Source organism: Salmo salar, chromosome 01 (assembly GCF_965601325.2).
Source record: "Salmo salar chromosome 01, fSalSal1, whole genome shotgun sequence".
NCBI lineage: Eukaryota > Metazoa > Chordata > Actinopteri > Salmoniformes > Salmonidae > Salmo > Salmo salar.
The window spans coordinates 70272252-70297579 of NC_138291.1; the positions used below are offsets into that span (position 1 = coordinate 70272252).

The window sequence follows — 25328 nt, forward strand, 5'->3', positions numbered from 1 at the left end:
TGTCTGGGTGCGGTGTCTGCGACGTGGCTGGCTTTCCCTTTATAATCTGTGATTGTCTTGAGTCCCTGCCACATACGTCTTGTGTCTGAACAGTTGAATTGCAACCTTCACTTTGTCTCTGTACTGTTGTTTTGCCTGTTTGATTGGCTTATGGAGAGCATAGTTGGACCATTTCTGCTCGTCCGTGTTCCCCGGCGCCTTGATGTGGTTAAATGTGGGGGTTCACACTTTCAGTTTTGTGCGAATGCTTCAATCTATCCACATTTTTGGTTTGGATAAGTTCTAATCGTCACAGTGGGAACAAACTCCTCTATGCCCTTCCTGATGAGTTCATTCACCGAGTCAGTGTATACGTCAATACTGTTTTCAGAAGCAACCCGAAACATATCCCGGTCTGCGTGATCAACACAATCTTGAAGCATGGATTCCAATTGTTCAGACCAATGTTGAACAGTCCTTACCACTGGTACTTCCTGTTTAAGTTTCTAACTATAGGAGGGGAGGAGCAGAATGGAGACGTGATCTGATTTGCAGAAAGAAGGGTGGGGGAGGGCCTTGTAGCCGTCCCAGAAGGGGGAGTAGCACTGGTCGAGAATGCTCAATGAGCGAGTAGTAGAGGAGATGCGTTGATAAAACTTTGGTAGCATTTTCCTCCGATTTTCTTTATGAAAGTCCACAGTGACAATAAATCCAGCCTCAGGAAATGCAGTTTCCAGTTTGCACAAAATCCAGTGTAGTTCCTTGAGGGCTGTCACGGCGTCGGCTTGGGGGGAATATACACGGCCGTAACAATGACTGAAGAGAACTCTCTCGGGAGGTATTCCAGTTGGCATTTGATGGTGAGGTATTCCAGATCGGGAGAAAAAAATGACTTGAGTTCCTGTACATTACCACAATCACACCATGAGTAGTTAATCACGAAACACACCTCCACCTTTTTCCTGGAGAGTTCTGTCCTTCTATCTATGTGATGGACGGAGAACCTCACTGGCTGAATGGACGGGGACAGCATATCCAGCGAGAGCCATAATCCCATTGAAATGGAGTACATTACAGTCCCTGATGCCTCTCTGGAAGGAGATCCTCGCACTGAGCTAGTCTACTTAATTGTCTAGGGACTTAATATTAGCAAGTAATATACTCCGAAGCAGTGGATGGTATACACACCTCCTGAATCTGACTAAAAGCCCACTCCTTATTTCTCTTCTCTGTCGAGGGCATCTTGGAGCATCCCTGGGATGAATGGAATTGCCTTGGAGTTTAAACAAAGAATCCAATTCAGGAAAGTCACATTTCTGGTCGAAATGCTGATGAGGGACCAACAAGCTTATATTCCAAAGTTATTTTCGGGTGTAGGTAATAATGCAAAAACATTTTGAACAAATAATGTAAGAAATAACACACACAAAAAATATTCTGCAAAGTTGGCTAAGAGCTAGTGTAACAGTTTTGCTTCTGTCCCTCTCCTCGCCCCTACCTGGGCTCAAAGCAGGGACCCTCTGCACACAGAGACAATAGTCACCCTTGAAACATCGTTACACATGGCTCCACAAAAGCCACGGCCCTTGCAGAGCAAGGGGAACAACTACTTCAAGGTCTCAGCGCGAGTGACGTCATCAATTGAAATGCTATTAGTGCGCACCCCGCTAACTAGCTAACCATTTCACACCGGTTACATCTTGTTTAGGTCCCATAACAACAATCTCTCCTGGTATCAAAGTGACTCTGAACACCTCACTGCACCACCCAAACACACCATATGCAAGTATTTGTAGAACTGTAGTATTTATTATAGGTGTTAGTTGTATATTTTTCTCTACTGTATATGTCATACATTACCTTAACTGTCCCTGCATACTGCTGTGTTAACTCACTTCAGTCTCCAGAGCAAATAAACTTGAATACAGGCCATGTTTACTTATTCGCTATATTTACAGATTAATCTGTTTTATTGAAACATGTTTACTCAACAAATAATCTGTTTAAATGATACAAACCCTAATTTGTTTTAGCAGTAAGATTGTAACTACCATATCCAAGTACATTTCATGAATATCACAATGAATTGATCCATAAGTTGTAGTCAATGCTTTATTGGTTTCTGATGAAACTGGAACTATTTAGTCACTTGTCAAGAACCTTAAAGGGTTCTTCAGCTTTCCCTATAAGATAACCCTTTGAATAACAATTTTTTGGTTCCAGGTAGAACCCTTTTGGGTTCCAAGTAGAAGCTTTTCTACAGAGGATTCTACATGGAACCCAAAAGGGTTATCTAATGGGGACAGCTGTCATAGGATTGGACCAAGGCGCAGCGGGTAAAGTGCTCATCTTCTTCATTTATTAAAGAAAACACTTAAGCAAAATAAACAGACGACGAAAACAGTTCCATAAGGCTCCCTGGCTATACAGAAAATACCCACAAAACACAAGAGAAAACAACCACAACTAAATATGGCCTCCAATTAGAGACAAGGACAACCAGCTGCCTCTAATTGGAGGTCAATGCCAAAAACCCAACATAGAAATAGAAAACTAGATAAACACATAGAAATAGATAACATAGAACTTAAACCAAAAACACCGAAACACACAAAACAAACACCCCCTGCCATGCCCTGACCAAACTACAACAACAAATAACCCCTTTTACTGGTCAGGACGTGACAACAGTCGAAGAACCCTTTTGAAACCTTATTTTCTAAGAGTGTATACATATGTACAAGAGACGGCAATTGCGATACTACAGTACAGTTGTGGGCATACTAGGCATTCTATATTATATTACATCAGTCTAACTGAATATGGATAATGTGTTGGTTGAATATTCCAGAATGTTCTTCAGCTGGTGAACCTCGTATTATGTTTGTTAATAGCAGCTGGTTTAGCAGGCCTTGGCGCTGTAGCGATGTTGGGTTTTGGGAGCTGTGACTCTGGCTCCTTGTAGGCAACTGTCTTGTCCTTTCTGCACTCCACAGTCAGGTGGACAAGCCTCTCCCTGAATTGGTGGGTTCGGGGCTCATACACTTCCTTCATCACCCACTGCTTTGACCTCAGAAGATTTGTTTGTACTGCAAGTCTCCTGGAAAGACATGAAGACACATCATGAGGATGTGTAAAACATAAAGACTGCTTCTACACCTACATTGCTTGCTGTTTGGGGTTTTAGGCTGGGTTTCTGTACAGCACTTTGTGATATCAGCTGATGTAAGAAGGGCTTTATAAATAAATTTGATTTGATCATGAGGATGTGTAACAATACAAGAAACCATGTTAATCTGTCAACAAAAAAGGGTACAGTAGATGGTATGTGTTTTGTTACACTCAGAGCCAATGATGGGGCATTGAGGTGAGCTGTTATCAAATGTGTGAAAAGTTTGAAGGGGGCTTGACTTGTAGACAGTAGTGTATTGTCTTGAGTAGACAAGCACTGCCAACAATTGAGTGAATAGGCTAGAAGAATATACTAACAGCCCCTCTCCCCCATGCGAAAGAATTGACTGCAAGGGTGTGAAAGGTTTGAGGAGCACTTGGCTTGTAAACAGTTTAGTCTATTGGCGATTTTATTTTTTCAAGAGGGTATTGCACTTTTATAAATACCGTTGGCTGTCCTGGCTTGTTTCCTAGTCAAATTATGTTTAGATTGAGCTTGTTCCCAGCTGAAAACTTTCAGCCATAGGGTCTTCAGGCTCTGTACTACTAAAGCTGGTGTCAAGATCACCGTCAGCAGCAGCACTAGGATTACTGTAGGACACACAGTAGTCTGTGATTACTACTTTGTCCCCATCAATACACACTCAAACAAGGTACTATAGCCCCCATCCCCTCATGTCAATAGATCATGCACACTAACCTTTGCACACAATACCCACCCCCAACAGACACCAGTCAGTCACCTACACCATCCCCTGAACAATGCATGAACAATCATCTAAGCCACCATTATAGAGAAAACTACAGTAGAAGTTGTATCCTACTTGTAAACACATCAACAATAACAACAAGACATGGACCATGTTTATGCCTAGCTCCAGTATATTTATTTGCTGATCATGAAGTCATGGAAAGATTTAGCAAAGTTGACTTACACTAGTTCCTGATGTTGAGGTTGATGTTGATGTCGCTGCAGATGTTGATGGGATCGGACTCTAAATAGAACACAGTCACGTTAGCCTCTGTGGTAGTTAGTTAGCTAGCTAGCTAACGGTTAGATACGATCTGGTAGGCTGTAGCTAACATAACCTAATGTAGCTAACGTTAGCTTGAAAAGTTACAAATCGGCTGGCTAATTACAATGGGTCACAATTTATTTGGATAGTCCATCTGTAGATGGTCTACAAATTGGCCACCCTATAGTTTTATTATAATAAGATAATAACACATTTTTGACCAATCGGTAAAATAATATATTAAAGTTCCTTCAGAAAGTATTCATACCCCTTGATTTACTCCACATGTTGTTGTGTTAAAGCCTGAACTGAAAATGTATTAAATTGACTTTTTTTCTCTCACCCATCTACACAAAATACCCCATAATAACAAAGTGAAAGATCCAATTTACATAAGTATCCACACCCCTGAGTCAATACTTTGTAGAAGCACCTTTGGTAGCAATCTTTCTGGGTAAGAGCTTTCCGCACCTGCATTGTGCAACATTTGCCCATATTATTATTTAAAAAATTCTTCAAGCTCTGTAAAATTGGCTCTTGATCATTGCTTGACAGCCATTTTCAGGTCTTGCTCTAGATTTTCAAGCAGATTTAAGTCAAAACTGTGACTTGGCCACTCAGAACTCGGAACATTCACTGTCTTCTTGGTAAGCAAATCCAGTGTAGATTTGGTCTTGTGTTTTGGGTTGTTGCCATGCTGAAAGGTGAATTAATCTCCCAGTGTCTGGTAGAAAGCAGAGTGAACCTGGATTTCCTCTAGGATTTTTGCCTGTGCTTGGCTCCTTTCCGTTTATTTTTTACCCTAAAAAACTCCCCAGGCCTTAAAACTTCTTTGGGATAGGGGGCGGTATTTTGACGTCCAGATGAAAAGCGTGCCCAAAGTAAACTGCCTGCTACTCAGGCCCAGAAGCTAGGATATGCATATAATTGGTAGATCTGGATAGAAAACACTTTAAAGTTTCTATAACTGTTAAAATAATGTCTGTGAGTATAACAGAACTGAAATGGCCGGCGAAACCCCGAGGACAAACCCCCCCCCCCCCCCCCCCCCAAAAAAAAATCTTCCTACCACTGATTTCAATGGCTGGCACTTTTATAATAGGGTTAAATCGTGTCCGATTGCAGTTCCTAGGGCTTCCACTAGATGTCAACAGTCTTCAGAAAGAGTTTCAGGCTGGTTTTTGGAAAAATGAGCCAGAAATTGTAGTTTTTCTAGGTGGCTCCCATTTTGGCTGTAGTGTTTCCAAGCGCGTGAATGAGAGCGCATTCTTTGGTATTTTTCTCCGGTAAAGACAATAACGATTCTCCGTCTTAAATTTTATCGTTTATTTGTGTATTAGGGTACCTAAGTTTTGATTATAAATGTTGATTGACTTGTTTGGATAAGTTTTTTGGTAACGTTTGGGATTCATTTTGTATGCATTTTGAAGGAGGGAAACCGAGTGGATTATTGACTGAAGCGCGCCAGTTAAACTGAGTTTTTATGGATATAAAGAAGGAGTTTATTGAACAAAAGGACCATTTGTAATGTAACTGGGACCTTTTGGAGTGCCAACAGAAGAAGATCTTCAAAGGTAAGGCATATATTATATCGCTATTTCTGACTTTTGTGTCGCAACTCCCTGGTTGAAAATGATTTGTTATGCATTTGTGTGCTGGGCGCTGTCCTCAGATAATCGCATGGTTTGCTTTTGCCGTAAAGCCTTTCTGAAATCTGACATGGCGGCTGGATTAACAACAAGTTAAGCTTTATTTTGATGTATTGCACTTGGATACAAAAAATGTCCCAAGCTTTAAACATCCCAAGGAGCACTGTGCAAGCGATAATATTGAAATGGAAGGAGTATCAGACCACTGCAAATCTACGAAGACCCGGCCGTCCCTCTAAACTTTCAGCTCATACAAGGAGAAGACTGATCAGAGATGCAGCCAAGAGGCCCATGATCACTCTGGATGAACTGCAGAGATCTACAGCTGAGGTGGGAGACTCTGTCCATAGGACAACAATCAGTCGTATACTGCACAAATCTGGCCTTTATGGAAGAGTGGCAAGAAGAAAGCCATTTCTTAAAGATATCCATATAAAGTCTTGTTTAAAGTTTGCCACTAGCCACCTGGGAGACACACCAAACATGTGGAAGAAGGTGCTCTGGTCAGATGAAACCAAAATCGAACTTTTTGGCAACAATGCAAAACGTTATGTTTGGCGTAAAAGCAACACAGCTCATCACCCTGAACACACCATCCCCACTGTCAAACATGGTGGTGGCAGCATCATGGTTTTGGCCTGCTTTTCTTCAGCAGGGGCAGGGAAGATGGTTAAAATTGATGGGAAGATGGATGGAGCCAAATACAGGACCATTCTGGAAGAAAACTTGATGGAGTCTGCAAAAGACCTGAGACTGGGACGGAGATTTGTCTTCCAACAAGACAATGATCCAAAACATAAAGCAAAATCTACAATGGAATGGTTCACAAATAAACATATCCAGGTGTTAGAATGGCCAAGTCAAAGTCCAGACCTGAATCCAATCGAGAATCTGTGGAAAGAACTGAAAACTGCTGTTCACAAACGCTCTCCATCCAACCTCACTGAGCTCGAGCTGTTTTGCAAGGAGGAATGGGCAAAAATTTCAGTCTCTCGATGTGCAAAGCTGATAGAGACATACCCCAAGCGACTTACAGCTGTAATCGCAGCAAAAGGTGGCGCTACAAAGTATTAACTTAAGGGGGCTGAATATTTTTGCACGCCCAATTTTTCAGTTTTTTATTTGTTAAAAAAGTTTGAAATATCCAATAAATTTCTTTACACTTCATGATTGTGTCCCACTTGTTGTTGATTCTTCACAAAAAATTACAGTTTTATATCTTTATGTTTGAAGCCTGAAATGTGGCAAAAGGTCGAAAAGTTCAAGGGGGCCGAATACTTTCGCAAGGCACTGTATTTATTTTAGTCAGGTCTAAAGAAACATGATATGAAGAAAATGTAGTCTATTTCAGAAGAACAGAATAGCATACTCAGATTTTCCTTATGTTAGGCCCTGATCTAGCTATGCAATATGGCTGAGGGCTACACTAGTTCATTTAGCAGACAAGATTTGCTTAGAATTCCGTGGCATTATTTTATATTATTTTATGAAGAATACAATTGAACATAGCTGAATAAAATAGAAAGGATATTTTCTCCAAACGATTCCCGAGGGAGTGTGCACGTGGCTATTCTGTGTTGAGCAGTTAACAAAGAAACAGGTCCTCCTATATGCTACATTTATAGTTATTTATGGAACTTTAGTAATACAAACATTGGGATATATGTTTTGATTTTTATTACATTCTAAGGCTGCATGATGCGACTAATGATGATTTTTTTTGAAAGTCACATGAAAGGCATGAGCACTGCTTTCTTTCTTGTGGAGGTTGCACCCACTTCATCAGTCTCTCATTCACAATTTGACAAGCACTTGATAATATTCTCACCAGGCCTCGAATTTCCCGGTGGCATCCCCCTTGTGTGGCTGTAATTCCCACAAAAAAATGCATGCCTTTTGTGGCCAAAGTGGTCGTTGTGCCCTTGGGCTGAACATACTTTTCGTCAGCCAGTAAGATGAGTAGGTCTTGCGAACAGCAAAAGCACTAGCCTATGTCAATCTACTATCCCCCATAGTACAAAAGTTTACCTATTCTATTGGTCAACTTGTCCTTCTGTGCAAGAAGGAAATATTATGCATTTTCTTCACATTATAAGCGCAGCAGTGTGCACACGACAGTAGACTATAAGCGCAAATGTTACAAAATACAATCAATTAGCAGGAAAACACTGTTCTCAGAAGTGACCGCAAATGCGATTATGCATGATTGCTTTATTTTAAAGGACGCCTTTTTATATTGAAAATGATCTTCCCTAAACTTGAAACTCAAACGCCACCTATGTATGCCAGTTAGTCTCTACACCGGTTGTAAAGCGGATGAATGTGATTAATTTAAAGAAGTTATTTGGCCACATTAGTTGTGATACAAACCTTACCAAAACATATATGCGTATGGGCTAGGCTACATGAAGTGTGCGACTATGATATGAAAAACGCACAAAAAGGCATGCGCTGTTTCTTGCCTTACGGCATATGCTGGGCAGCATTCCCAAGTGATAATACGTAATTCACAAGTGATAGGCCAATATTGTCACCCATCAGACTATTCCTAATTTAATCTTGTCTTTCCATATACTAAATAATATGTGTGAAATTTGTTTTATTTTAATGGACCATTATCATGCATCTGTCTCATGGCAGGGGAAAAAAATACATGTCATCTATGCACTTAAATAGCGAATGGAGGACACTTTTCCCATGGTTCATTTTCATGCCAGCCAGGTTAAACACCATTAATGCACACAGAACAGAGTCCATGCATCTTATTATGTCAGTGAAGCAAATGTTTACTACTGAACTTATTTAGGCTTGCCATAACAAAGGGGTTGAATACTTATTGACTCAAGGCATTTCAGCTTTTTATTTTCAATTCATTTGTAAAAATTTCGAAAAACATAATTCCATATTGACGTTACGGTGTATTGTGTGTAGGCCAGTGAGAAAAAAACCTGAAATTAATCAATTTTAAATTCAGGCTGTAACACAACAACATTTGTAAAAAGTCAAGGGCTTGTTAATATTTTCTGAATGTACTGTAATTGTATAGATACTCTCAGTAAACCAATGGACCAAACCTCATGTCTCTAACATAATCTGTTCAAAAGTTATTGGAGTTTTTAACCTGGTAGGATGGCCGAAATTAGGGTGACTAAATCAAGAGGCCAGAGGGAAAAAAGTAGTAAAAAAGCTGACGTAATACTATTTTCCAGATACATGTGAGAATTAAGGCTAACTGACAAGCTCCCCGTTGAACTAGTCTGTCTTCTTGAATCCAAAGGACATAAAAGAGTATAGGATTTAAGATAGATTTTGAGACATTGTAAGGACAGACGCTGAGAGACGAGAAACAAGTACAGGGAGTGAACATTTAATAAAACCGACAAAAAACAAACAAAGACAGCATCTGGACAGGGAAAACATAATGACAATAATGCTGACAAGTGGGAACAAACTGAGAAGTAGACAGATATAGAGGGACAATCAACAAAGTAATGGAGTTCAGGTGAGTCCAATATTGCGCAGATGCGCATAATGATGGTGACAGATGTGCCTAATGATGGGTCACCTGGTGTCCTTGAGTGCCAGAGAGGGGGAGCGGGAGTAGGCATCCTTCCCTGTGGCTCAGTTGGTAGAGCATGGTGTATGCAACGCCAGGGTTGTGGGTTTGATTCCCACGGGGGGCCAGTACAAAAAAATGCATGAAATGAAATGTATGCATTCATTACTGCAAGTCGCTCTGGATAAGAGCGTCTGCTAAATGAATAAAATGTAAATGAAATATAAAAATAAAAAGTTTTAGGTCCCGTGTGGCTCAGTTGGTAGAGCATGGTGTTTGCAACGCCAGGGTTGTGGGTTCGATTCCAACGGGGGACCAGTATGGGGGGGATTATTTTTTTAATGAAATGTATGCATTCACTACTGTAAGTTGCTCTGGATAAGAGCGTCTGCTAAAATGTAAATGAGGAATTTTAGTATATGCTTTTGATAATGCTAAATTCCTGTTCTTTTTAGAAGATTTCTCTCTGTGAAATGTCAACGGAGCACTGAGCATTTAATTCAGTTTGTGCCATGTTAATTAGGCTTTTTGCGACCCACGGAAACAACTTTGCAGACGACCACCACAACATGTAAAGTCCTCAAAAGCAAGCTCTGTAAAGTGCTCAGTGTTTATTATTGGCTGTATTAGGTTACAAAATCAGACTTTTTGGATATTGTCTTGGTAAAATGTATAAGATAAGGAAGTGACATTTCATCACCAAAGCGCATTTTCACCCACTCTAGGCAGTGTGGATGGACACATTTACATTTTAATCAATCATTTAGCAAACTCTCTTATCCAGTGCGACTTACATTTAGTGCATTATTCTTAAGATAGCTAGGTGGGACAACCAGAGGTGGCAGAACAGAGTGCTCAGGTTGGAATGTAGGGTTTGAGCATAGCCGGAAGGAAGGGAAGGGTTCCTCTTGCTGCTCCGTACCATGGTCTTGTAGTGCATGGTTTCCCAAACTCGGTCCTGCTATCCGCCCTAGCATTACACGGCTTACTCAAATAATTAAAGCGTGATGATGAGTTGGTCATTTGATTCAGCTGTGTAGTGATAGGGCAAAAAGCTAAACGTGCACCCAGCAATGGCCCCAGGAATGAGTTTGGGAAACCCTGTTGTAGTGGATGCGAGCTTCAACTGGAAGCTAGTGGAGTGTGCGGAAGAGCGGGGTGACATGGAAGAACTTGGGAAGGTTGAACACCAGGTGGGCTGTGGCATTCTTAATAAGTTGCAAGGGTTTGATGACACAAGCGGGGAGCCCAGCCAACAGCGAGTTGCAGTAGTCCAGACGGGAGATGACAAGTGCCTGGATTAAGACCTGCGCTGCTTCCTGTGTGAGGTAGGGTCATACTCTACAGATGTTGTAGAGCATGAACCTGCAGTAGCGAGTCACTGCTTTGATGTTTGCAGAGAACCACATGTTGTTGCCCAGGGTCAAGCCAATGTTCTTTGCACTCTGGGAGGGGGACACCATGGAGTTGTCAACCGTGATAGAGAGATCTTGGAGTGGGCAGGCCTTCCCAGGGAGAAAGAGCAGCTCCGTGTTGTTGAGCTTGATGTGTTGGCCGACATCCGAGCTGAGATATCTGCCAGGCACACAGAAATGCGTGTCGCCACCTGGGAGTCAGAAGGGGGAAGGAGAAAAGTAGTTGAGGGTCATCCGCATAGCATTGATAGGAGAGACCATGTGAGGATGTATGTGACTTCGTGCATGAAGAAGACCTGGAACCGAGCCCTGGAGGACACCAGTATTTAGAGAACGTGATGCAGACACAGATCCTCTTAACGTCACCTGGTAGGAGTGGCCTGCCACATAGGATGCAATCCAAAAGTGTGCAGAGACCCCCAACTCTGAGAGGGTGGAGAGGATATCTGTTGAATGCAGCGGATAGATACAGGAAGATGAGAACAGAAGAGAGAGTCAGCTTTGGCAGTCCAGACAGCCTCAGTGATACAGAAAAGAGCAGTCTCGGTTGAGTGACCCATCTTGAAGCCTGGCTGGTTATGGTCAAGAAGATTGTTCTGAGAGAGATAGAGTTGGTCAGACAGCACGCTCAAGTGTTTTGGAAAGAAAGAAGGGATACAGTTCTGGGTTTTTGACGTCGGAGGGGTCAAGTGTTCGTTTCTAGAGGAGGAGAGCGACTCTGGCCAATTTGAAGTCAGAGGGGACACAGCCAGTGGTCAGGGATGAGTTGATGAGGAAAGTGAGGAATGGGAGAAGGTCTCCAGAGATGGTCTGGAGAAGGGAGGAGGGGATGGAACCGAGTGAGCAGGTTGTCGGGCAGCCAGACCTCACTAGTTGCAGGATTACATCTGGAGGGATAGAGGAGAAAGAGGTCATGGCGTAGGGTAGTTCTGTGTGAGTGGGACCAGTAGATTCAATAAGCTTGAGTAAATGAGTAGCGGATGTTGTCAACCTTCTTTTCAAAGTGGTTGACGAAGTCATCTGCAGAGAGTGAGGGGGTGTAGGATTAAGGAGGGAGGAGAAGGTGGAAACATTTCCTAGGGTTAGAGGCAGAAGCTTGAAATTTAGAGTGATAAAAAGTGGCTTTAGCAGCAGATACAGAGGAAGAGAAGGTAGAGGGGAGGAAGTGAAAGAATGATAGGTCCTCTGGAAGTTTAGTTTTCCTCCATTTTTGCCCAGTTGCCTATTTAGTGAAGAGAGTGCAGGTGGAGTAGCACTGTTCTCTGCGGTTATCCATGTCTCTGTCAGGGCCAAAAAGTCTAGGGACTGAAGGGCACCATAGGCTAAAATGAACTCTACGTTCTTGTCCAGGAACTCAGACCACATTTTCGGATAAAGCATAAATTGGTTTTAGTTTTGGCAACAACACCACTGCTGTGAAAATAGGAGAGACTGAATTACTAACACTAATTGCTAATTGCCCAGCAGAGGTAAGAGCACACCACCCAGTACTAATTGCTGATTGCCTAGGAGGAGAAACCACTCCCCCTCCAACACAGCCCCTGATTACCAAAACAACAACAGTCACAAATTGCCCTGGCCCTTAATCCTGGTTGATGTGTCAACAATCAGCTGCAAGTTATGAGTTGACTTTTTTCGGGATACCTAAAAATCTATTACCTAAGTTGTCTTTGATATGACCATCTTAAAAAATGCTATATGTTATCTTAGTAGAACCTATCCACCATTACACACACAAAAAAATTCCCCACGTCTTAATTTGATACCTCGGTATGTCACAGTATGCACACACCCTCTTCTCGTCTCTTATCTGCCATTGGTCTTGGCTAATCTATCTCTGTCAAACATACATAGACACACACATCCTGCTTTTCTCTTGATATACTTTCTAATCTAAAGCGTAAACCTATTCCTCTTGAAGATATACTCTGTGCCAGGTCCGTTAACTTAATCTAGAAAACAAAACACAGACTGGTTCTCCAATGTATTGCATGGGAGAATTCTGTCAACGCTTTCATAAAGGCTGCGATGTTATTTCCAATGCTCTGATGTGTGATCCTTCTTTGAAAGCTACATCACGAAAGAGCTTACATGTGTATCACCAATCCTCTAAACACAAGGCTCTTAGCTAGTCACTGAATTATTTCACTAAGACAAAGACCAGAGAGCTGCAATATCAGTCCCGTTGCTACGGAGGAAGACATTGGGACATCGTTTAAAACAAAAGATGGAAAAAAGAAATGACAGAACTCTACAGAGAAATTCCACGACAGTGTCCAGTCCCCTATATTATTTCAGTGACTTTTTACTGCTACACTCCTCAATATTTCTCAATCCTAAATAAACCAATGCCTCACCTTCGACCTCACAAAATTACATAATTTTGTGTCATAGATAAACACCATTCCGAGTGTCACTGCCTATGTCGAAGTCAGACAATAATAACCAATCATACAGTAGATGATGGCCTTTATGAGTCTCAGTAAACACTGATGTCATGTGAGTCATACAACAGGGGTTAAGAAAGTTCTCTTCTCTCGTCATCTACAAACCTGTCTTTGAAGGGAAAGGCACAGGAAACCGACTGATACAGTAACCTGACCACCCTTCGCCCTCCTTCCCTCTCCTCACCCCCGCTCCCCCTCTCTCCCACCATGGACGACGCCCAGTCTGATACAGACGTTTATCATCACACAGTTGGGTCATTGCCATGACAACGGAGGCAGACACCTGACCTGCTGTCCCCACTTGTAATGTGAGGTAAAGGGACAGGAGGTCCACACTGTCCTCTAATGAGAGGGAATGTATCTTGAGCAGAAACATCACAGCTGTATGTGTATCCTTCACCTGCATGTATAAATTATGACTAGATGCTGAAAGAAGAGAGGAGTATCATATTAGTAATCTTCACTAATCAATCACATTATTTTACTGTATACCAAAGTTCTCTCAAGGATCCTACATAATTTGTTTGAAAGAATGCCAGGCATTGTCATCTGAAGCTGCACACAGATACTCAGACACAAATGACATTTCAGTTTGATTTATAACATTGTCATATAATCACCATAGGTCAGAAGCCTTGGCTCAAAAGATACTTTATTGTGCCCTTGAGTATTTCCCATCAGCAGTCTCATGAAATGTACTGAACAAAAATGTAAGCACACATGCAACAATTTCAAAGATCTTACTGAGTTCTAGTTCATATGAGGAAATCAGTCAAATGAAATAAATTCATTAGGCCCTAATCTATGGATTTCCCAGGACTGGGAAAACAGATATGCATCTGTTAGTCACAGATACCTTAAAAAAATGGGCTTCACAATGGGCCTCAGGATCTCTTCAAGGTATTTCTGTGCATTCAAATTGCCATCAATAAAATGCAATTGTGTTCGTTTTCCGCCACCATGAGGCACTCTGTTCACAACATGACGCAATACACGTGGTCTGCGGTTGTGAGGCCGGTTGGACGTACTGCCAAATTCTATAAAACAACATTGGAGGAGGCTTATGGTAGAGAAATGAACATTACATTTTCTGGCAACAGCTCTGGTGGACATGCCTGCAGTCAGCGTGCCAATTGCACGATCCCTCAAAACTTTAGACATCTGTGGCATTGTGTTGTGTGACAAAACTGCACATTTTAGAGTGGCCTTTTATTGTCCCCTGCACAAGGTCCACCTGTTTAATGCTCATGTAGTTTAATCGCCTTCTTTATATGCCACAACTGTCAGGTGGATGTATTATTTTATTGGAATTATTTTTACATTTTTTACTTTTTACCCCTTTTTCTTCCCAATTGGTAGTTACAGTTTTGTCCCATTGCTGCAACTTCGGAACGGACTCGGGACAGGCAAAGGTTGAAAGCCATGTGTCCTCCAAAACACGACCATGCCAAGCCGCACCGCTTCTTGAAACATTGCTTTTAACCCAGAAGCCAGCCACACCAATGTGTCGGAGGAAACACCGTACAACTGGCGACCGTGTCAGTGTTCATGCTCCCGGCCCGCCACAGTAGTCGCTAGAACGCAATTGGACAAGGACAACCTGGCCGGCCAAACCCTCCCCTAACCCAGACGACGCTGGGCCAATTGTGCACCGCCTCATGGGTCTCCCGGTCGCAGCCGGCTGCAAAACAGCCCTGGATCGAACCCGGGTCTGTAATTTTTTTTATTTATTTATTTCACCTTTATTTAACCAGGTAGGCAAGTTGAGAACAAGTTCTCATTTACAATTGCGACCTGGCCAAGATAAAGCAAAGCAGTTTGACACATACAACAACACAGACTTACACATGTAGTAAAACAAACATACAGTCAATAATACAGTAGAAAAATAAGTCTATATACAATGTGAGCAAATGATGGTGAGATAAGGGAGGTAAAGGCAAAAAAGGCCATGATGGCAAAGTAAATACAATATAGCAAGTAAAACACTGGAATGGTAGATTTGTAGTGGAAGAAAGTGCAAAGTAGAAATAGAAATAATGGGGTGCAAAGGAGCAAAATAATTAAATACAGTAGGGGAGGAGGTAGTTGTTTGGGCTAAATTATAGATGGGCTATGTACAGGTGCAGTGATCTGTGAGCTGCTCTGACAGCTGGTGCTTAAAGCTAGTGGTGGAGATAAGTGTTTCCAGTTTCAGAGATTTTTGTAGTTTGTTCCAGTCATTGGCAGCGGAGAACTGGAAGGAGAGATGGCCAAAGGAGGAATTGGCTTTGGGGGTGACCAGAGAGATATACCTGCTGGAGCGCTTGCTACCGGTGGGTGCTGCTATGGTGACCAGTGAGCTGAGATAAGGGGGGACTTTACCTAGCAGGGTCTTGTAGATGGGGTTTGTGGGTTTGGCGACGAGTATGAAGCGAGGGCCAGCCAACGAGAGCGTACAGGTCGCAGTGGTGGGTAGTATATGGGGCTTTGGTGACAAAACGGATGGCACTATGATAGACTGCATCCAGTTTGTTGAGTAGGGTAATGGAGGCTATTTTGTAAATGACATCGCCGAAGTCGATGGTCAGTTTTACGAGGGTATGTTTGGCAGCATGGGTGAAGGATGCTTTGTTGTGAAATAGGAAGCCAATTCTAGATTTAGCTTTAGATTGGAGATGTTTGATGTGAGTCTGGAAGGAGAGTTTACAGTCTAACCAGACACCTAGGTATTTGTAGTTGTCCACATATTCTAAGTAAGAACCGTCCAGAGTAGTGATGCTGGACGGGCGGGCAGGTGCGGGCAGCGATCGGTTGAAGAGCATGCATTTAGTTTTACTTGTATTTAAGAACAGTTGGAGGCTACGGAAGGAGAGTTGTATGGCATTGAAGCTCGTCTGGAGGGTTGTTAACAGTTTCCAAAGAAGGGTCAGAAGTATACAGAATGGTGTCGTCTGCGTAGAGGTGGATCAGAGACTCACCAGCAGCAAGAGTGACATCATTGATGTATACAGAGAAAAGATTTGGCCCAAGAATTGAACCCTGTGGCACCCCCATAGAGACTACCAGAGGCCTTGACAACAGGCCCTCCAACTTGACACATTGAACTCTATCAGAGAAGTAGTTGGTGAACCAGGCAAGACAATCATTTGAGAAACCAAGGCTATTGAGTCTGCCGATGAGGATGTGGTGATTGACAGAGTCGAAAGCCTTGGCCAGGTCAATGAATACGGCAGCACAGTATTGTTTCTTATCAATGGCGGTTACGATATTGTTTAGGACCTTGAGCGTGGCTGAGGTGCACTCATGACCAGCTCTGAAACCAGATTGCATAGCGGAGAAGGTGCGGTGGGATTCGAAATGGTCGGTAATTTGTTTGTTGAGTTGGCTTTCGAAGACCTTAGAAAGGCAGGGTAGGATAGATATAGGTCTGTAGCAGTTTGGGTCAAGAGTGTCCCCTCCTTTGAAGAGGGGGATGCAGCAGCTGCTTTCCAATCTTTTGGAATCTCAGACGACACGAAAGAGAAGTTGAACAGGCTAGTAATAGGGGTTGCAACAATTTCGGCAGATAATTTTAGAAAGAAAGGGTTCCAGATTGTCTAACCCGGCTGATTTGTAGGGGTCCAGAACATCAGCTGACTGGATTTGGGAGAAGGAGAAATGGGGAAGGCTTGGGCGAGTAGCTGTGGGGGGTGCAGTGCTGTTGACCGCGGTAGGGTTAGCCAGGTGGAAAGCATGGCCAGCCGTAGAAAAATGCTTATTGAAATTCTCAATTATAGTGGATTTATCGGAGGTGACAGAGTTTCCTATCCTCAGTGCAGTGGGCAGCTGGGAGGAGGTGTTCTTATTCTCCATGGACTTTACAGTGTCCCAGAACTTTTTTGAGTTTGTGTTGCAGGAAGCAAATTTCTGCTTGAAAAAGCTAGGCTTTGCTTTGCTAACTGCCTGTCTATATTGGTTTCTAACTTCCCTGAAAAGTTGCATATTACGGGGGCTGTTCGATGCTAATGCAGAACGCCACAGGATGTGGCCTCAAGCACTGTGATGCAGTGCCTTAGACTGCTGCGCCACTTGGGAGGCAGGCGGCTGGATTATCTTGACAAAGGAAAAATGCTCAATAACAGGGATGTAAACAAATTTGTCTGAGATATTTTATTTCAGCTCATGAAACATGGGACCAACACTTTACATGTTGCGTTTATATTTTTGTTCAGAATATATTTGGCCTGATTGCCACCGGGTTGACTAGAACACCAGCCACCTCTTCTCACTCTCCCTCGCTCACTCTTGCCCTCTATATCGCTCGTCCTCAGAACAGAAAAGTAGTTGCCATGGCTACAATCATTAACACATCTGGCATGTTTATCTGACGCTCACACTGACACTCTCACACACTCTCTCACACTCTCTCACACGCAGGCACACACACACACACACACACACGCAGGCACACACACACGCAGGCACACACACACACACACACACACACACACATAATCACACAGGCACACATAAACACACCAACACCGGAAACACATTTGCATGCATATAGTAGGTATTTTCGGGTATCATCACTAGTCAATGCAATTCACTCATCAGAGATCATTCACCAGTAGTTGTACTGATTATTCTCCCAATGGTAGAGCCTATTTGTGGATCGTGAGGTGACTAATCTTGACAATCTTTTAGCTTTAGGTCCTGATGTTATCAATGCTATACTGGGTGTTTGCTTGTACCGTAGAAAACATTGAGAGTGAAGTGTCTGGTTAGATGCAGTAGGGGATTTGATTTTGATTTTTGATTTGGATCTCTTTTAGTCCCCATTTGGACTAATCTTCCAAGAGTCCTTAAACATTAAAATACAATGTATAATACGAACACATTTTCACATATAACACACTATTACAAACATACATAATATACTAACATAATGACCAAATAAATACTCAATCTAAAAAAATATTGATTCTTCATCTACTATAGTCCAACAATATTTCTATGTATTATATTTAAATCGTTTTAAAATAATGTTTACATTTATATATTGAAAGGTTTCTGGTTTGCTCAGTTAATTTATTCCATTTCTTTATTGCTCTAAATTGAAATGTTATTTTGCCTATTTCTCTTTTCTGTCTGGATAACGCATAGATGGTGGACAATCTATTCCTAGTATTTACGGAATGTCGGTCTCTTACCAACTGAATACCATTGTGAATGGAACTTGGCCGTTTTAAATGATGTATATTATGAAATAAAATAAGCATATTTTTTTCAATTATCTTGTCGATTGATGACCAACCAAGAACATTGCGCATGACTGCAACAGAAGAACCATATCTCCACCTTAAAACAATCCTTGCTGCTTTGTTCTGTGCAATCTGCAACCTCCTAACTTCACTTGATGATGCATTTCCCCAGACCACAGAACAGTAGTTCACCTGACTCTCAATTAATGCTTGTGTTATTTGCTGAAGAATGTTTCCTGGTAGATATTTAGCTATCCTTCTGATTATACATGCTGTTTTAATATATATTTTTTTTACATAGATTAGTTATTTGAGACGACCATGATAAGCAGTTGTCTAGCTGCACTCCCTATAGTTTGGTTTCTGCCACTTCTTCAATTTGTACTCCTCCCATACTTAATTGTATCCCATGCTGTTTTGGCCTTTTCCTAGTGGAACAGACCAACATAACTTTGGTTTTCTTGGTGTTTAAAACAAGTTTGTTTAGGCAAACCCACTCCCTGATATTCTCCAAATCTCCTTGTAAAGCTTGCTGTACCTGTTGAACCGATTGTCTTGCTGCATAAATTGTAGTATCATCTGCAAATATAGTAGCTTGAGTTTCAGCTAAGGCATAGGGAAGGTCGTTGGTATATATTAAATAAAGAAGTGGCCCAAGGCAGCTGCCCTGCGGTGAGCCACTGGCCAGTCATGTCAACCAATGCAGTGGTAGTGGAATGGTTTTTGCGATAAGCATGCTGATTGGCTGTAATCAGATCATTCTTTTCCATGTACTCCCATATTTGTCTACTCACAATACCCTCCAATATCTTACTGAGTGTGGGGAGTAGACTAATTGGTCGACTATTGGCAGGAGTAATGGGTTCTTTGCAGTCTTTCGGAATTGGACACAGTTTCACATGCTTCCATACATTTGCAAACATCCCCTTTTCCAGTGACCAATTAAATATGTATCTCAGTGGAACTGCAATCTGGGGAGCAGCACAGCGAAGCAAAAAATTGTCCATAAGATCATAACCTGTAGATTTACCATCAGGTAAAGACTTCAATAGGTTTAATACCTCCTCCACTGACACCGTTTGCAGACTAAAAGAGCAGACCTTGTTGCTCATAATATGATCATCAATCCATTGGACAATAGCTTGTTTGGAAGAATGTATGTTTATATTGTTGCTCAGTAAATACATTTTCTTTGTAAAAAAATCTGCAAAATGATTGGCAATATCAACTGGTTTTGTTATTATTCTCCCGTCAACCTCCACACTAGATGGGCATGATGAGATAAATGTACCAAGTAAGCCCTTAACTGTGTTCCATACCTTTTTAGAATCATTTTTACAAACATTAAAAACTTTGTTGTTAAATTACTTTTTCTTTCGATTCAATTTAACTGCATAATTACGTAATGTTCTATAATTCTGTTAATCAATTTCTAATTTTGACTTGGCTGCTAAGACTTTTGCCATATTTCTTTGAGAAAAAGCCTCACCCAGTTCATCATCAATCCCTGGAGATGGACGAGCACCAACTGTACTCTTTCTTACTGGGGTATGATGGTCCATTACCTCAGTGAGCAAATCAATAAAACATTCTGTAGCGTGATTTAAATCATTCTCTAGATAAATCAGCTCCCAGGGTACAGCAGCCAAATCATTTAGAAATAGCTCATGATTAAATGTTTTAAAATTTGTCTTGACCACAATCCTAGGGGGTTTCTTTGGAACCTTGGTGTTCATGGTTATGGTCACAATATTATGGTATGTCCTGACCACTGGCATTGATCTGGCTTTTAAGCATTGCAATGGTATATTACAGAAAATCAGATCAATGCATGTGTCTGAACGATGACCCAACTTAATTGATGATCTAGTAGTATCATTAACCATTTGTTTCAAACCACAGTTCTCTGCATATCTCATCAATTTTGTTCTATTTGAATTATTGTGATCCTTCCAATTTATATAAAATCACCCAAGATAAATACATCACTGTTGCTATCTGTGGCCTGGTCAAACCCAGTACATAAGTCATCCAGATAGGACACCTTAGAGCTAGGAGGTCTATACACACATCCCACCAATATGGCTGCCTGGTGAGGCAGATGTACCTGAGCCCATAGTGCCTCTACTTGACATACATTAACTTCTTGGTGACAGGGGGCAGTATTCAGAAATTCAGATGAATACGTGCCCAAATTAAACTGCCTGCTTCTCGGGCCCAGAAGGTAGGATATGCATATTATTATTATATTTGGATAGAAAACACTCTGAAGTTTCTAAGACTGTTTGAATGATGTCTGTGAGTATAACAGAACTCATATGGCAGGCAAAAACCTGAGAGAAAATCCAACCAGGAAGTGACTTATAGTTTTTCTATCTAATCCCTATTCAAACTAGAGTGTCTGTGGGGCCATTTTGCACTTCCTAAGGCTTCCATTGGCTGTCAACAGTCTTTAGAAACTTGTTTCATGCTTCTACTGTTACTGGGCAGAGAATAGGAGCTCAGTCAATCAGTGGACTGCCTGGAACCAGTGAGTTGTTTACTGCGCGAGCACGCAAGCGCGACGCTCCTTCTTTTTCCTCTGTAATGAATACGCTATTGTCTGGTTGGAATATTATCGAAGTTTTATGTTAAAAAGACCCTAAGGATTTATTGTAAACATCATTTGACATGTTTCTACGAGCGGTAATGGAACTATTTTACTTTTCGTCTCTGGTTTTGCACTCTCGAGTTATGCCTTTGGATTAGTGATCTGAACGCGCGAACAAAACGGAGGTATTTGGACATAAATATGGAGTTTATCGAACAAAACAACATTTCTTGTGGAAGTGGGAGTCCTGGGAGTGCATTCCGATGAAGATCAGCAAAGGTAAGGGAAGATTTGTAATACTAATTCTGAGTTTAGTTGACTCCAGAACTTGGCGGGTAACTGTATAGCTTGCTTTGATGGCTGAGCTCTGTACTCAGAATATTGAAAAATGTGCTTTCGCCGTAAAACTATTTAAAAATCTGACACAGCGGTTGCATTAAGGAGAAGTGTATCTATAATTCTTTCAATAACTGTTGTAAATTTTATTAACGTTTATGATGAGTATTTTTGTAAATTGATGTGCTCATTCACCGGCCGTTTTGGAGGGAATACATTTTCTGAACATCACGCGCCAATGTAAAATGGGGTTTATGGATATAAATATGAACTTTATCAAGCAAAACATACATGTATTGTATAACATTGAGTCCTGGGAGTGTCATCTGATGAAGAACATCAAAGGTTAGTGATGTAATTTTAGCTGTATTTCTGGTTTTTGTGACGCCTCTCCTTGCTTGGAAAATGGCTGGGTGGTTTTTCTTGTCTCGGCGCTGTCCTAACATAATCTAATTTTATGCTTTCGCCGTAAAGCCTTTTTGAAATCGTACACTGTGGTTGGATTAAGGAGAATCTTATCTTTAAAATGGTGTATAATAGTTGTATGTTTGAGAAATTTGAATGATGAGATTTTTGAATTTGCCACCCTGCTATTTCACTGGCTGTTGATAGTGTGTACCGCGGGTGGGACGCTAGCGTCCCAGATGTCCCAGAGAGGTTTTAAGGTCATCCCTTCTCTTAAAAGGTATCTGATTCTGAATGTACAGTGCTACACGCCCACCCCCAGGGGAGGTGCTTACATTCTCCAAAGCACTACTGACATGCATAGTTGCCAAGAGGTAAAGGACTTTCCTAGCCTTAGAGCATCATTATTCCCTGTGGTGATTAACATGCTTTATTATACATTACAGTACATTACTGTGAATGTGAAACTAATCAAATACCTGGCCAGACTAACTTAGGCATGCAAACCACCTGTTCCTTTGCTTGAAAGTTTTGTGGTATATTTATGAAATGCAAAAGGGGAGGGGTAAGAGTTTTTTTTTAACCAGCCTTTTCACTTTCTGTGGTTGAGAAACCATTGAGCTGCAGACATTTGTTTTTTCACAACGCGACTGTAGGCCCTGTGTGTGTGTGTGTGTGTGTGTGTGTGTGTGTGTGTGTGTGTGTGTGTGTGTGTGTGTGTGTGTGTGTGTGTGTGTGTGTGTGTGTGTGTGTGTGTGTGTGTGTGTGTGTGTGTGTGTGTGTAAACAAAATGGATTTCCAATAGATTTGAACTTACTAGAGGGAGAAAGAAAAATGCCAGTAATATTTAATTTGTGTTCCCATGTGGCTACATTTCTTTTGGGAATACAAAACAACAGGTTGAAGTATGATTAAACCAAAGTCCAATGATGTCAGGTCTCACATCAAACACAAAGGGACATCAGGGGCAACAAGGAACCTCTTTAATCCCAACATCAGCCATGGCCCTGCCTCTGTCAATAGATTCATACCGAAACAATTATCCCAACCTGATAACTCTGCCTGGTACCCTGTTCATAGCCATACCCCAAAGCTTCCCTAATCCTTTAGCATTTCCCCTATCCCGGTCTTCAGTCTCTTGCCTCACGCACCGGATCTAGGCCTTCCCTCAGAGTCCTGCCCCATAGGGATCAGTGGAACCTGCTGAATACCATTTATCATGGGTTTACCCCATTGACAAAACAACATGGCCACAGGAGCAGTGCGAACCACAACAGCACTTAGTGGAAATGCACAGGCACACACAAGCATGCATGCAGGTATGTCCCCCACACACACACACACACACACACACACACACACACACACACACACACACACACACACACACACACACACACACACACACACACACACACACACACACACACACACACACACACACACACACACACAAAACCATTTAGCCTTCCATGACATAAACACTGTGCTGTGCCTAAGAACACCTTTAATTAAAATACTTGATCACAGCCCCTGGGGACAGGAGGAGGACAACATCAGAAGTACAGCTGTGGACTCACAATGACGGTGATGTAGAGAAACAACAACAGATGCTGCCCTCACACTAGCCCTGAGGCTGCCCCTTCACCCCTAGAGTGCCTGCTTAGATAATAATCTAGTTGCTTTAGCTCATCAGGTGCAGTGGAAATACCAGAACAACAAGTGGTCCCAAAAAGTGTTTTGTGACAGGATCTGTTCTGATGACTTTGTATTCGAGGTGAGTCAAATACTCATACCACAACAAATATGCACACATAGAACAAATATGCAGAACTGCACTGTACAAAATGTTTTGTCGATGAATGTTGTGCTTAGATTCATGAACGTTATCTCTGCATTGAAGAAACAAGATGCTAAACCAAAGTAAACACGCAGGAATATGAGCACAGGCACTCACACCATCCTCCTTGAGGCTTGTTTTTTTTATGAAACTTAACACCATGATCTCTTTAAACTTAGTGTATAGATCATAGACACACAACTTGTGGGAGTAATGTATGTAAACCAACCACAGCAAAACAAACACAACATTCAAAGCTTTTACAAAGACAGCCAAAAGGTTTTTCCTTCACATACCTTTTTTCCTTTCTTCTTGCGATGTGCTGGTTTTCCAGTGCTTTTTTCCTTAGCTTCCTCGCTCATCTTGGGACTTTCCTGAGCTATATATTATTCCAACATGTAGAGCTTCGGCAGTGGTGTTGCTTTCAGTGGTGATAAAGTCTCAAACCCATATAAAAGTCCATTTAAAAAGGGATGTTCCACGGAGAGAGTGTGGAGGACTGGAGGGATGCTCCCTCGCTCTCACACACACACACATAAGCGTACTCTCACACACATACAAGCGTACTTACTCACACTCATACACACGCTGAGGTCCACTCCCACTGCTTTGCCACACGAATGGTGCCGCTCTCCAACACACTCAGAGGCAGGGTGTGGAAGTAGGAGAGAGAAAGAAGGCAGGAGGAGGACGAGGAGGAAGAAGAAGAGTAAGAAGATGTTGAGGAAGGAAGACCGAAAGAAAATGTGAATAATCCTGTGGGTTGGAGGATCTAGTGCTGCCTACCTGACAGTACTCAGTGGCATCTAACTCCCTTCTAGCCTGACTGAAGCAGAAACTGATGAAGCGAGAGAGAGAGAGAGAGAGAGAGAGAGAGATGGGTGAGTGAGTGAGTGAGTGAGTGAGTGAGTGAGTGAGTGAGTGAGTGAGTGAGTGAGTGAGTGAGTGAGTGAGTGAGTGAGTGAGTGAGTGAGTGAGTGAGTGAGTGAGTGAGTGAGTGAGTGAGTGAGTGAGTGAGTGAGTGAGAGGGTGTTAGTGAGAGACAGATAGCATGCAAGAGTGAGAGAGAAGAGGGGGCGTGATCCAAACAGATACAGAGAGAGAACAGTGAGAGAGAGACGAAAGAGACCTAAACAGAGCTAGACATAGAACACAGAGAGCCAAATCATCAGTGGATGGTTGACTCCAACGTTGGGTGCTTCCTGCGCGGTAAAAGCTGCTTTTGTTGTTCCCGGATGAGGCGGCGACATCAAGTGAGACCCCTGCTCCTCTGGCAGGCGAGAGAGAGAGGAGTGAGGAGCGGATCATTAGCATGATGCATCAGGTCCTTCCAGAAAAGGAAGTCTCACCACACCCTGTGCCAGCAAGATCAGCTTTACTGAGGAGAGCGAAACAGCCCACCCTCTCTCAGACCACAGGAGGCAATATTCATACAACAATAGAGACAGACAAAGAGATAGAAAGAGAGAGAGGAAGAAAAAAGAACGAGGGGCCACGCCCTCTTAACCTCAAGGAAGCAATATTTGAACAAAGCCCCAGGTTACACAGACTGAGAAATTAAGAGAGTGATGAGAGGACAGAAAGGGTGGGAAGGAAAGAAAAATACACACAGTCTCAGAGAGTGAAAGTGACAGAGTGAGAGAAAACGGAGGGAGAGAGAGAGAGAGAGAGAGAGAGAGAGAGAGAGCTTGTTCTCCTT

General features: G+C 42.1%; 1 protein-coding gene across 1 annotated transcript in view; it reads right to left on the reverse strand.

Annotated features, from left to right (window-relative positions):
* Nucleotides 1-25016, reverse strand: part of LOC106607745 (ankyrin-3) — a 217835-nt gene extending 192819 nt beyond the window's left edge. The window contains exon 1 of the mRNA XM_082976313.1: nt 23926-25016. Coding sequence (XP_082832439.1) covers nt 23926-23991 — 66 coding nt within the window. The 5' untranslated portion in view covers nt 23992-25016. The remainder of the gene's footprint in view (nt 1-23925) is intronic.
* Between the last annotated feature and the right edge of the window lie 312 nt (nt 25017-25328).